The sequence below is a fragment of the Amphiura filiformis genome, chromosome 4 (genome assembly GCF_039555335.1).
Source record: "Amphiura filiformis chromosome 4, Afil_fr2py, whole genome shotgun sequence".
In the NCBI taxonomy this organism is placed as follows: domain Eukaryota; kingdom Metazoa; phylum Echinodermata; class Ophiuroidea; order Amphilepidida; family Amphiuridae; genus Amphiura; species Amphiura filiformis.
The window spans coordinates 1,795,582-1,810,480 of NC_092631.1; the positions used below are offsets into that span (position 1 = coordinate 1,795,582).

Genomic DNA, 14,899 nt, shown 5'->3' on the forward strand with positions numbered 1-14,899 from the left:
ATTGCTGCTAAATTACACACCTTGTTTCAATTTTTTGCAGATTTACAAGTCTGCTAATTTACAGAGCATATTTCAGAATCAAAGTTAGGGGTACTTAGGTATACGAAATATGGGCTATTCCATTTAAAATCCACACTACCCCTGAGGAAGATTCTGGAAATATCTTCCACAAAGGATTTCGAATAGAATGACCACATAGGCAGCTCATTAGGAAACTCACCCTCCCTCTGTAGAAGATTCAAGTTGAATCGTTCTCTGAGGGTGTGTGGTATTAAATGGAACTGCCTAATGTGTTCATTCCATTTGAAATTCATACTTCCCCGTGGAAGATATTTTCAGAATCTTCCACAGGGGTAGTGTGGATTTTAAATGGAATAGCCCAATGCACCTGTTTGTTACTATTTGTTAGTGGCACAACCTGCAGCTTAGACACCAGCTTCCTGGACATGAATCAATGTAACAGTGCAGTGAACGTCATATGGTCCGTTCATGCTACGCCACAATTGCTTTGTGATGCGATGTGTTGCGTTGCCGCACTGCATCGTACTTCAAAATACTGCACTGCTGTATCGCAGTAAAGTTAAATACATTTTAATTTGGAAATACGAAGAGTTGCGGCAAAAAGTAATCAATATATCGGCAACACACCGCACTGCAAAGCAATTGCGGCGTAGTATGCACGGACTTTTAGACCCCAAATGACCCCACTACACAAATAATTACAGCATTATTAATTGAATGGGGCTCCTTTAATTCCCTTAGACTGCACAGTGCACAATCATGCAAGTTCCATCCATTTTGGTTTTCAACCGTGTTAGTTGCACCCTTCATAAATGTTCTGCATCCCAAGTTTGGAATTAGGTATCAATGAACCAGATAAATACATGTAGTGTGAACCGTGGTTGAGACCACAGATATTGTCTCACCATGAAATAGTCTTGCCAGCAAGACTTCAGTCTTCATCATAAACATAATGACATATACGGACCTTAGAGAGTATGGTTACAGTTACTGGAACTAACCATGAAAGCGTTTATTCATAGTGGCCATCTCTTCCAACAAAGCATACACTTTTCTATCATGTATTGCTTAATAGAGCAAAAGATACCCCAAATGCTTAATCTGTACATCCAAATGAACATGAAAGTTAATTTGATGTTTAATAAATGTTTCAGTCACAAGTATACATGTGATGTTGTGGAATGCTTGGACGTTTTCAAGTGCAATATTAGATACACTTAAAGGCTATTGGTGGTCCGTTAAATCAGAAATTTTTTTAAGTCATCAAAAATCAGATTTTTGTAAAGTGAATGGGTACATTAATATACCCCGTAAATGGTAATACAGAACACAGCATAATAAGGGTGAAATGTCAAATTTTGTTCAATGTTTGGGGAGTTTGTCAATATGGATACATGCAGCGATATGAATGTACACACACCTGCAGCTACAAGCAAGCTATAGAGCTTCATATTTATCAACACCTTCACTTCTAAGTTTTGCACGGATAGAACCATTATTAACATGCTCTTTTATTACTCAAGCATAATTATTGGAACCTTGTTGAAGTGGCATTATTTTTCCTATCAAACACTGGGCAAGAGATTATATACAAGTTTCAAAATATTATGTGCTAATTAAATAATAAATACCATAAAAATATCCTATGATACAATTTGTGAAGTGCAAAAAACTATACATTTCAGTTATATTACGTGCAGTGCTGAATTTCATATTTATATATATATATATATATATATATGTGACCGTAAACCATGAATGAGCCGTAAAGTCGGCCCCAGTCAATTTTGTTTTATTTGTGTTTAGAAAATATATATCATAAGCTTTAAGTTTAAAATGGTATATCATTTGACTTCAAATGAAATCCAGAAGCGGGATTATGGTTTGTTGAACTTTGCTCCTTCAACAAAATGGTATACCTTTTTCGGTTCTACATGTGTCTTTTCCCACATGACATTGCTGGTACTAAATATCAAACAGTCATAATTGGCGGCCATTTCAAATCATCCCCAAGTCAATGAGGTTCAGGAATGTCCTCTCATTGTTAATTGTAGGTTATACATACCTAGACACAATACAATACTTTGTAACCCTCCACTTGAACAGGATTTAGCCAAAGCAAACAAAGACTAGAGCTATTTAGAATTCTATAGACATAGGTAGAAGCTTCAAAAATCCTCTTCAAAAATATTAATTGACTGGTATAAAAGGTGTTTGACTAGCGCTATTAAAATGAGAAAAATGTAGCACCAACTTGAGGTACCTATGAATACAACCTTCATGCACATCTTACACTGTAACTCAGAATACAATTTAGGACATTTACGGCTCATTCGTGGTGTATGGTCACATATTGAGAAACAAATTTAACCAAATTCAAAGTATAGACCTCTGGCAAGGCAACCGTTACTTAAAGTTTCACGGAATACCCTCACTTACGATCATTGGGTAAACCGATCATCAGACGGATAGTTTGTCATGATTTCAAATTTACAGAAATGTTTATACGAGTATATACATTCTGTGGTGTCAAAATCATGATGAACCAAGCCAACCAGAACAGTCTCTACTCCAAAAGTAGTCGAGAGTGCTCAACCACTAAAAATAGTGGGGGCGTATTATAACAAGTTTACTTTACAAGTGACTAACTTTGGAATTTTATAGTGCTCAAACCCATGAAACTTTAAGTAACGGTTGCCTTGCCAGAGGTCTATACTTTGAATTTGTTTCTATAGCTCACCTGTAATGGGTTTGAGCACTATAAAATTCCAAAGTTAGTCACTTGTAAAGTAAACTTGTTATAATACGCCCCCACTATTTTTAGTGGTTGAGCACTCTCGACTACTTTTGGAGTAGAGACATGATTTTACAGAATGTATATACTCGTATAAACATTTCTGTAAATTTGAAATCATGACAAACTATCCAAATCTGATGATCGGTTTACCCAATGATCGTAAGTGAGGGTATTCCGTGAAACTTTAAGTAACGGTTGCCTTGCCAGAGGTCTATACTTTGAATTTGTTTCTATAGCTCACCTGTAATGGGTTTGAGCACTATAAAATTCCAAAGTTAGTCACTTGTAAAGTAAACTTGTTATAATACGCACCCACTATTTTTAGTGGTTGAGCACTCTCGACTACTTTTGGAGTAGAGACTGTTCTGGTTGGCTTGGTTCGTCATGATTTTGACACCACAGAATGTATATACTCGTGATAAACATTTCTGTAAATTTGAAATCATGACAAACTATCCGTCTGATGATCGGTTTACCCAATGATCGTAAGTGAGGGTATTCCGTGAAACTTTAAGTAACGGTTGCCTTGCCAGAGGTCTATACTTTGAATTTGTTTCTATAGCTCACCTGTAATGGGTTTGAGCACTATAAAATTCCAAAGTTAGTCACTTGTAAAGTAAACTTGTGAGAAACAAATTTATGTATTCTACATCATGCTTAACAAAGCATGTCATCATTTGGCAAAACTATCGACAGCAAATTTACCTCTTTTTTTCAGTAAGCCAGTTTAAAACCCAATAAAATGTGCTATAAGTTAAACAAAAAGAGGGAAAGTTAGAATGCTCACTATGTGACCCCACTACTCAACTTTCAAAAGTAATAATATGGAATGTAATAAGGAAAAAAATGTATGATATAAATGTCTTCACATAAGCGATTTTTCAAGTTTAAATACACAGAAGCAACAAAGAAAGAAAATTAATGATAAATATTGACTTATTGTACTAGTAAGAAAACATAATTATGCACAAAAATAAGTTTGGCCTTTAGTACATGCAAGACCTACAATATAAGTATACTTTGCTTCGCCTCAAGTTTGGTAATGCCATCAATGCGTTTTCATGTGCATGCTGCAAGCGTGCGTACACACTGCCCTTGTACACATGTATGTGTGTACATTCTGCAAGAATGCAGACACACCTCCGTTGTGTTTGTCAAGTCATTCAAAGCGAGGACAAGATATATTTTCCCACATTCAAAGTAAGGACATTTTGGCATAGCGAGGACAAAATCCCAGTCCTCACTTTGTAAATAGGTGCATTGGATGACACTTTTTCTGTAGGGGGTATAGGAGAGGTATGGGTGATTTCCTCTCTTTGTATGTGCTAGGCCTATTTAGAGATAGATGAAAAATGTCCTCACTTTGAAAATGTGAAACTCACTCTTGTCCTCGCTTTGAATGCTGGTTGCTGGGACGGACACATGATACACACGTATCACAAGTCCTCGCTTTGAATGCCCACACACGTAGGGGTGTACATGTGTGTGAACACTCTGCCTCTGCATGAATATCTTTACATGTGATTTGATACTGCGACCAGCAATACACATCACTACCTAACTTGAGGTAAACCAATACAAGTCACTACTACATAAGTTTCTTATTTCAGACTCGTCTAGCCCATTGGGCAAGAAACACAGGATAACAATGTACCTAAAGTACACATCAGTACAGCCCCTTATTATATATGTAGACACACTATGGTTTTGTTCATTGGCAAAATATATACAATATAATACAGGTCTACAATACTGTCAAGTTTCAATATTTGTACAATTTTAAGAATACTGTTGTCTCATAATTGAACTACAGACTTGCTTATAAATGGTCACAATCAGTGTTTACTCAGAGGCTATATGTCTCAATTTTGGCCCAGTGAAAATTATATTTGGCGCACAAAAATTTGCAATGCTGTATTACAATTAGTCAATTTGAGGAATTACTGAGCCAAAATTGGGCCAATTTTGGGGAAAATGTTTCATTTGGCGCACCCAATTTCCAGAGAGAGTAAACACTGGTCACAATTACCCACTGAGATGGTCAAATTATTAAGTCTTTTTCCCACTGACCAAATGTCAGCATAGCTGGATAAAGAACTTCATTAAGGAATTATGGCCAATTATAAGAATAAGCTGTAACAGTACTATCGGAAGATAGATCATTAGCCTCTTTTCAAAAACTTCGGCATATTAAATAGTACATGATTAGCACATACACAGCTGAAACAGGTCATTAATAAAGTATTGAATATATATACATTTTATAAAAAATCTTCACTTGTAAGGTGGATTTTATATAATTTTCAGTATGGACGCCAGCCTCTGGAATTATTACAATTTGACTCAGACAATTGTACCAGTACCTTTGGCCCAAGGTGGAATGATAAAAATGAATTTGGAATGCAGAAATCCTGTTTGGACTACAGTGTAGCAGGAGTGGTATGGGCTTTTAGCATGTTATCATAATAATTAATCAGGAATGTAATATGTCATAATCAAGATGCTTAATTAAGTATGGTAAGCACCAAGCAAAAGTACATTGTGTAACATATGAAGACAAATATTATTTTGCTTATTGTTTTCATTAAAAATTCAATGTGGTGTGATCAAGCAAAATCAGTCTGAAGTCGTGCATATTCGATTTTCAGTTTTTTACATGATTGTATAAAGCATTTGCAAAGCTACATTTTCCAAAACAATATGCAAGAAAGAAATTATTGTCTTTGTTTGGCTGTATCTGAGAATCAATATATCCGACTTCCGACTGATTTTGCTTGAACACATCATAAATATAAATACATGGAGGTAACTTTCTGCAATTTACATGTATCTGTCGATAAACCAGTGACAATTTTACAGATTGTTTTAAAATGTCAAATCTTAATTCTCTTACAAAAATATCATGGAAGCATTAAATGAGAGAGGCAATGGCAAATAATAGCAGAGAGAGCATAAAAGGTTTACCAGTGGCAAGGCCAGGAATTTCTTTTTTGGGGGAGGGGGGCAAAGTGAATTTCAGGGGAGGCGAAATTGCTGCAAAAAGTGAGAATTTTCGCAATTTTGGGCTTTTACTGGGGGGTGGGGCAAGAGTTCTGACTGGGGGAATCCCTCCACCCCCCTCCCTGTGGTGCCGCCACTGTGGTTTACCAATAAAATAAGTTTAAATGCCTCCCACAGAGAACAAACTCACAATTGCCAGTTTTTCAGAGTAAATCCGAAATCTTGGTTTGTCATGCATGGAGACCAAACTATAGTAAAAATTTAATTTGAATGAACACAGCTCCCAACAGCTGTACGCAATTTGGCCACGATCGTATGTTGCATATTTCAAAGTACAACACGAACGGCACGACTGTGGATAGTAATGAAAACTACTAATTACCAATCGTGAGTGAGTAGGCATGGTTTGATTCACTTCCGTGTTACACACCATGGGCATTCATCACATAGAGTACGCAGATAATCATCCCGCTGTTGACAGCTGTGTTCATTCAAATGAAATTTCTACTGAAGTGTACCTCTGGTTTTTATCGACAAGAGCCCCAAATAGAACGATAATTTGCATCTTTGAGCCAAGTGTTACAAGGTTTGGGCAGGTAGCGCTTAGCGCACACTATTAGTGCAATGCTTTACAGAAAATGCTAAATATGCACACACTTTTAATCAAAGTTTGTTGGGCAAATGGCACAATAATTCCAAGGTACACTATTTTGCCCACCATGAGCCACACACAACCATGTAGCGGAGTCTGCTCTCTTATTTGGCTATTTCAGTTGAAATCCATACACCCCCTATGGATGACACAACCTTAATCTCCCACACAGGGAGTGTGAATTTCAAATATGGCTATCAAAATGGGCGACCCCATTTGAAACTTTCACCCCCTGTGTGGAAGATTAACATTGTATCTTCCATAGGGGTGCATGGATTTCAACTGGAATAGCCCATTGGGACTTATCTCTTTGTGCCTGACTAGGTTGTTTGGATACTTTGGGAATTAACGATTCTTGTTACCTCAAGCAGGAAAATTACTGTTTTCTTTACACTGATATGACGACTACCTGGCAAGACTTTCAATTTGAGAATATGGCAGTGATATTGAACACAAAGAAATACAAAATGTACACATACAAAGAGTACAATTAATTTCAGTTTCAGAACAACAAAGTCACCAATTTTGGATGATTTATAACAAACTTACTCCTATTTGAAGGTGTTTGACATAAATGACCGTCATTCCCCTCCACTTGCAGCCGTGGAATTTGTATATGCTGCATCATTTCTGATACTTATCAGAGTTCATCCTGTTAACATGGCATATTCTCCATTTTTTTTGAGAGGTCACTATAGTTTATTTGGCTTATAATTGGCGAAAATTTGTTGGTTTTGTTACTGCATGTGTCAATAAAGTCCCAACTTACACTTGTAATAAATTCATGTTAAGCGTGCACCAGTCATGCATTACACAAGCATCAATACATGATTTTATGAGTCATATTTTTTGGGGCAATCATAAGCCAAACAAACTATATTGGTAAGATTCTGATTCTTATTCTCACAACCCCGTTTCCAACCAAGACAATTCAAACATTACATCAAAAAGCAGGCATAAACTTTTCTTGGAATCACCTGGGTTAGAATTTCATCACACAATGTGAGAATCAATCTTGATTCTTGTAACAAAATTTTGCGAGAAGCACCCGATTCTTCAAGGTATTGTTTAGACTTTACTGTTTAAAATTTACGAGAATCAACCTTGATTCACACAAATCTTCTTACAAGAATCTTTGTGAAAATTAGTTTGCGGAGATGCCTCCAAATTCAACCCTTACCCACACAATAAGATATATTGCTGATCGAGATCAATGGGCAACCGTGATGCATGCTGGGAATGAAAAGGGCTCAAAAGCTATAAAATTTGTCACCCAAGATTGCAAATTTGAGCCCTTTTCCTTCCCAGCATGCATCACTTTTGCCTCTCGATCTCTATCAGCAATATAACTTATGACACAAATCCATCTTCATTCCATCCTCACTTTCTGCATCATCGGTAGTACACATCGTTCTCATCAAAGTCATCCTCCTCCTCCTCTGGGTAGTCATCCTGCATGTACACCTGGGAGTAGTGGATCGTGTTGTCCGGGAAGAAGTGATATTTGATCTTCTGATAGATAGCCCAGAAACCCAAGAACAGGCTAGCTGAGATGAGCACTACTACGATGACGATACCGGCGATGGATCTTGGAGTCATGTGCCACACCTGAATAGCCTGATTAGAGAATGCAAAGAACGGGATTCATATCACTGCTCAAAATTACAAAGATAATTTAATGATGTGGGGTACATCCATCATTTGAGACTCTACTGCCCGCCAGAATAAAAAGGCAACCCTGACATTTTCATTGGGTTATCCAGTTGAAATTCATACACCCCATATGGAAGACATGACCTTAATCTCCCACACAGGGAGTGCAGATTTCAAATGGAGTCACCCATTCAGGTAACTTCATTTGAATTTCACACTCCCTGTGTAGTTGTGAGGGTGTATGCATTTCAACTGAAATAGCTCATTATTTCAAGATAATGAACAAATTACAAATTTTACGGCGGCGGCTCTTAACAAACTTCCTGACACAGTACAGAGCCAGGAATCCTCCTACACTGTACTTAGGGTGTATCCTTCGTGTAAGAGAGCACCAAACAAATCCTAACTCTAACCCTAACCTTTATCTTAACCCTAACCCTAAATCCTAACCCTAACTCTAATCCTATTAGTATTTCGTGCTCTCTTACACTAAGGATAAACCGTACTTAGTGTGTGCTCACTACTCAAGGAAAGCGAAGAGATTCCTTGCACCTGAAATGTGTATAAACAATGGATTGCATTTATATAATTACCCAGGATTTACCCATGCCATGACATTCATGAACAAAAATTCTCAACCATGGGAGTGGGTATACGTGGCACCTTCCTCCGCATTGGCAATTCGTTAAGAGCTCTACTGAAACCCACATTTCTTACCTGTGCTGTAACATCACCACCGTTAGACATGGCCGCCATCCTTGCCCAGGCTGCTGATTGGTCAGGATTTGTTTGCTGATTAGCATAATGTGTGACTAATGTTATATTCAACAAATCTTTAAATGTACGCAAGTCTTCAGTTGACATATTACCAACCATGTCCTGAAATAACCTGCAATTAATAAAATAATCAACAAATCCATCAATCAATCAATAAGCAAATTAAGATTGTAGATTCCCTTGTCTCTATTCATAACTCCTCATAACTACAATAAAATCATGTTTATGATCCGCTGTTGGAGACTGCTAGCAAAACTTAGATCGCTACCGGATATTATATAACTTCCCGTCAGTCATCAGCTGTTGGATATCGTAACAACAAAAACAAGCTTTGAAAAAGTCAGTGGTTCACTGATGAAACTGTCAGCAAAGAAAATAAGAAGTTTCTTCAATTGGTTTTCACAAAAACCTGATCCTGTTTCAATGTACATCATTACATAAGTTTTATGGTAATTACATGGTTTGTGTGAACTGGTGTAGTTGGAAAATGCCATGTGGATTCTTATTATGTTTTGCAGTGTCCTTTTTAAAGCATTAGTCCTCGCGTGTACGCACGCAACGTCAAGCGTTTGAATAGGACCTTGTGCAAAATAATACGCACTGGACGGTAAGAAGTATGCTTAGTTTGTAAAAGGAATTAGGCAAACATTATGGCAGTAGCCTTAATGGAGTGAAAACGGTCTTAATTTGTGCTAATAAGGTCTATCACATCGGATCCACCCCCATACGTACCACATTATATCTGTGTCATATGCTGGATAACATTTATTGAGAATCTTAATAGCTTCACTCCATTCCTGTACATAGGTAGAATAATAGAAACATAATATTAAAATTATGTACATGTATGGTGTTATTTCAATACCAGTAGTGGCAGCGCCAGGTATTTTTTTTTTGGGGGGGGACATTCGGGGCAAAGTGAATTTCAGGGGTGGAAAATCAACACATTTTGTGCAAAAAGTGGAACTTTTCATAATTTTGGGTTTTTACTGGGGGCAACAGGGGGACAGAGTTCTGACTGGGGGAATTTGCCACCCCCCCCTCCCGTGGCGCTGCCACTGTTCAATACATTTCTAAAGAACAACAGATTGTTAAACATTGGTTCACCTCAAGTTTGGTATGTCCGTTATGTCGCTAGTCGCAGTATCAAATTGAGTGGAAAGTTAATTACACTGAGCACACATGCACATTTGCAGTGTAACTGCGAAAAGCAGTTTACGTCACTACCGAACTTGAGGTGAACCAAAGAAGAGTCAAAATGAAAGAAGACACATTATTTTAAGAAATAACTAAGGGCTCATATTGAAATTCCCTTACACAGGAAGGTGTGCGCCATCCTGCAGCTTTCCTGTGCTAGCCTTCTTTTGTTAAAATCCTGTGTGATTATAACACTGCAATTAGCCACTTAAATTAGGAGCGCGCTTTCCTGGGTTGTGCGATGAGCCGATTAGTTCAATTAGTTCAACAATCAATCAAATTGCCAGTCTTTGATAAACTTTTATTATAATCCTTGTCACCAGACCACTTCAAAAGGCAGGGTGTATCACTGATGCATATAATCCATCCGCTTTATGACCGAGCTTTCCTGAGGCGCGTGCTTAGCGAGGGGAATCCTGCCTTCTTTCTGTGTGAAAGCGTGGTAGGGTATTTCAATATGAGCCCTAACTAAAACATGCTGAAACAGCTATACATGCTACATGTAGGTTATGGTATTTTTACAAAATAGAACAGAGTGAGGAGGAGAAAGTAAGACTAATGAAGAGAAAGGCAGAGAGAAAGGCAGAGAGGGAGATGGGGAGACTGAGTCAGTCTAGAGTAAGCACAGGAGAATGAGCGATGTGTAAAAAACACTTGAGAAATATATGCGCATTTTGGATATAATAGCGCATTATAGTTCCGACCGTGAATTTAAAGATTTTTCAAGTAGTTATTTTCCAAAAACATGGAAGTTTTCACTGAAATCAAAGAATCCATAATGATCTGCAACACAATCCATGTTTAAAAAAGTATACAAAATAGACTTTTGCAAAAAATTGTAAAAAAGTATATTAGAAAAAAGTAATTTTTTTTTTTAATATTGCAAATTCAAAATCACACATTTTGGAAAAAAAATGAAAAAAATTGTGCAAATTGTGAATTTTCAAATACTGACGCGCCCATTTACATAAAATCACCCATTCTCCCTGTCCTGGAATAGTCTATAGCAAGACAGCGTGACACAGCTCGAGAGGGGGATAGATTAGATGGTGACTCCACACAAGATCAATTTGATATCCAGGATGCATGCCCATCCATCCATAATAGAAAGTGTCTACACGGCACTCAAATCCGTATCCAGGAAATGATCACATATATAGTGAATGTGTGGCACGATGCTCATGATGAGATGCCGTCTACACGCACAAGAGAACACATTGAATCACACCCAAGGAATGTGTTTTAATGTGCAGAGTCAACCAGAGAGAACTGACCAATTACAGTTGAAAAACATACTCCTCACCCTGTGGAACATACTTTCAAAATCTTCCACAGGGAGAGTGTGGATTTCAACTGGAATAGCCCATTATAGAAATGCTCAGTGACTATGAGAAAGGGGAGAGGAGGGAAGAAAGGAGTAAAGGAAACATTATATTTGAAAAGTTACAGGAAAATATATACACAGTCACATACTGCCAAAAAGTACACGCTAGAACATGATGCATGCTGGCAGTGGGCTCACACAACAGCAGGCAGGTCAAAATGATTATCACATCAGCATCAGGCATGGTATTTACAAACACAGCAAACCACTGTATCATCACTACAAACTCTGCAAATATTAAAGAAATAAAAATTCTATATAAAACATTTTACGAATATTAACAAACTAGATCAGGGGCCCCGTCCATTTCACTAAGCTTTACGAAACTTTGTTAAGTCTCAAAATCGTTCGCAACTTACGATGACTGCCGATGAGTCATATAAGTTCCATTTCACTAAACTTACGAACGGTACCCTTTGTAAGTACTAGGGATTTACTATAGAGGCCCTGTAGACGTAAAGTTACGTCTAGTATCGGGTATTCGTAACTTTACGAACAGTTATTTGAGTTACGATTTGCTAAAAGTTTAGTGAAATGGACCCCAGGTAACATGACTGGTCACTAAAACTACATAGGGTCACAATTCAATGCATTTTAGATAAATAACGTCCACTGCATTCAATCAGTCTGATAGTGAAAGCTTACAATAATTATACAAGTCTTGACATGATCTGACCAATAGAAGTAACACTATAGTACAGTGGTCATTCTCACAACTTTTTGGGTGACTCCACTGGGGGATCGGGGGGGGGGGTATTTGTTATTTATACATTTATGTGGGACTAAATGACTCTTGGTTTTTCCGCATCTCAGGGATCGATGCAAGAAGTACCTTAATCAACAACGGTAAGATCGTCTGGTGTACGGAGTCTTTGTGATTCAACAATTGGTGATTTGATTTTGAGAAAGAAGGTGGCAAATTGAACTGAAAATGGCTAGCACTTATCTCAATAAGAAAACACATGCATACAGCACAGCACTGTCACATATAGACAAAGGTTACTTTACAATAATACCACTGCAAATTATAATTTTATAAGGTAAACTGTACCATGATCCTGAGACCTTACCATAGCTGATTGTGGTCCTGCAAGTAAATTGAAAGCCAGTAGATTGAGATCAGAGCATGCCATGTTTTCATACTGTTTGTTAGGGCAAGATATGTTGGCCAATGCCTTCAGCAGTGCTATCTGACGAGGGCTGCTTTGCTGTTGATGGAAAACAATAAATCCAATTAACATAAATGCAGTACACTGTAGGCTAACTCTGTAGGGTTTTTCCTTCAACAAAACCATGAATCAGGTCAATGTAAACTTTGTTGGGCATCAGTCATAGCTTCGACATACATGTAAACGCCAAAGACAAGAAACCATTCTTAAATGCTGGTTTCATACTTTCCTGCCGCTTGCCGCTCTGAAGATGGTTTTACTTCACTGTGCAGTCGCACCAGAAACGCTAGCAGTGACCAGCCGCAAGCCGATCGATCACTCCACCGCTTTGCCGTGGTGGCAGAACCGCTGGGAGTTGAATTCAAGTCTACTCGGAGCGGTGCCGCTCTGACGTATGAGAACAAAAGTCATGCCGCTGCCGCTCAGCAGTGTGCCACTCCGCTTCCAAACATTTACCAAGTGCAAGCGGCATGATGAAGCGTCACGCCGCTCAGTGGCAAGCGGCAGAAAGTATGAAACCAGCATAATTCATAAATTGGCCAATTGCAGTCTGTAGCATGTGTAGACAGTAAGGCTCTCACCAATTCCTGGGTACCTGAGTTCCCACTCGTCCTTGGCCTACCCGAGTAAAAATTCACAGGTCAAAATACCCGGGAAAATTTTTTTTGGGCGTTTTGAGGGGGAACCCGAAATTTGTTTTGGGTCTTGAGGGGGGAACGCGAAATTTTTCGTTGAACCAGGAGGGGGATTGTTAAGTTTTAAATGGAGAAACTCGGGAAAACAAGGGGGGAATCTGACAATTTTGAGCGGACGCGAGGGGGAACACAGATTTTTTTGTCAATATTTTTTCCAAAATGCCCATTCCCCCCTGCCGTAAATAACGATCAGTCCCTAAATTAGTTGTTATTCAAGGTTGGTAACCAGAGAAATACTGCTACCGGTACTTTAATATTAAAAAAATGTTTTTTTTTTTCAAAGTTGGATAGTTGTACTGTACATTTTAATTGTACTTTAGCTTCTATTGAACAGCTAGCTAGCAATATTAATACAATTCAATGTGTCCCTGCCTGTTCAATAGAAGCCAATGTACCGGTAATTAAAATGCACAACTTTATCCAACTTTGAAATACCATTTTTTTGTAGTCAGTATTTCTCCTGTTTTCAACCATGAATAACATTTAACATTTGTTGCAAAAAATGACAACGTTGATCATTCTACCAAACGATAGCAATGAACCCAAACCTAGTCTAGATTATGTGTAAGTAACAATCGTATTCAGATTCAAGCACAAAGGCAAAGCTAGATTTCGTAATGATTGTGATACCTTCTGTTTCGTAATTGCATCATCTTGTTGTAAACACGACTGACACGAAGACATGTCCCGTGAATCCCGGCAATACTTCAGCTTGCAACAAGCCATGTTTAGATCTCTTCTGAGCCCCTCACGATATACGCTCATTGCTCCAGCCACTACATGAATCCCCAAACAAGACAACAAATCTTTCTTTTCGCAATTATCCCGCACAACTTTGACCACCTTGGCATTATTGAGATCATTTGTTGGGCTTGATTGAGAAGCACTAGATTCACAGTTTTGAAACACATTAAGCTGTTGATTTGTTGAAGTTGAAGGCTCAGGTGTTGCATGTCTGGCTTCATTGCCTACAAGCAATCGTGTGTGCCTTTGTAATACATCTGATGGCGAAGAGGCATGCTGTGTTGATGAAGATTTCGTTGCTGATGAAGTCACTGATGAACATGATACCAACTTGTTTTTGACCTGTGTAAGTTCCCCTAATAAGCGAGTAAATAAATAACCTGGTTGTAAGGTACCTCGGAAGTTCTGTATATTCAACGGTGGTTCTTCTGTAATGGTGGATTTTGTGTAAGTTATAAAAAACAGTAAAATTAATAATACAAACGGTGGAATCTCCTTGTAGAAAATCGCCATGTTTCTTGTTTTGACAAGTGACAGGTGAGTGTTGCCAGCCTTTAGCGTTGTAATTCCCAGTTTCTAATACAAGGAAATCCCCACAGTGATAACGTGTGAAATTGGTGGAAGAAAATGAACAAATTACAATTTGTTATTATATATTTTTTTATTTTACTAAACAATTGATAAACATTCAGAACAAAATAAAATTCCGTCTGTGATCTAGTAAGCCATTCAAATGGCACCAAGACAAGGAATATTTTAACATGAAGAGTTGAAAACAAATCTTTTTTCCTTCAGTTTTCATTTTTTTTA

General features: G+C 37.9%; 1 protein-coding gene across 1 annotated transcript; it reads right to left on the minus strand.

The window, feature by feature from the left end:
* Positions 1-7,568: 7,568 nt before the first annotated feature.
* On the minus strand, positions 7,569-14,602 carry LOC140149672 (uncharacterized). The gene is made up of 5 exons (XM_072171750.1): positions 13,976-14,602; positions 12,552-12,689; positions 9,633-9,697; positions 8,841-9,012; positions 7,569-8,087 (listed from the first exon to the last, which is right to left on the minus strand). Exons 1-5 carry the CDS (start codon positions 14,600-14,602, stop codon positions 7,863-7,865), a joined length of 1,227 nt encoding a protein of 408 aa, XP_072027851.1. The 3' UTR covers positions 7,569-7,862.
* Positions 14,603-14,899: the final 297 nt, after the last annotated feature.

Coding starts and splice junctions, on each gene's coding strand:
- LOC140149672 (XM_072171750.1), bottom strand. CDS start 14,602: ATGGCGATTTTCTACAAGGAGATTCCACCGTTTGTATTATTAATTTTA. Junction 12,690..13,975: donor ATGCAATTACGAAACAGAAG/GTATCACAATCA, acceptor TTCCATCAACAG/CAAAGCAGCCCTCGTCAGAT. Junction 9,698..12,551: donor CAGGACCACAATCAGCTATG/GTAAGGTCTCAG, acceptor ACCTATGTACAG/GAATGGAGTGAAGCTATTAA.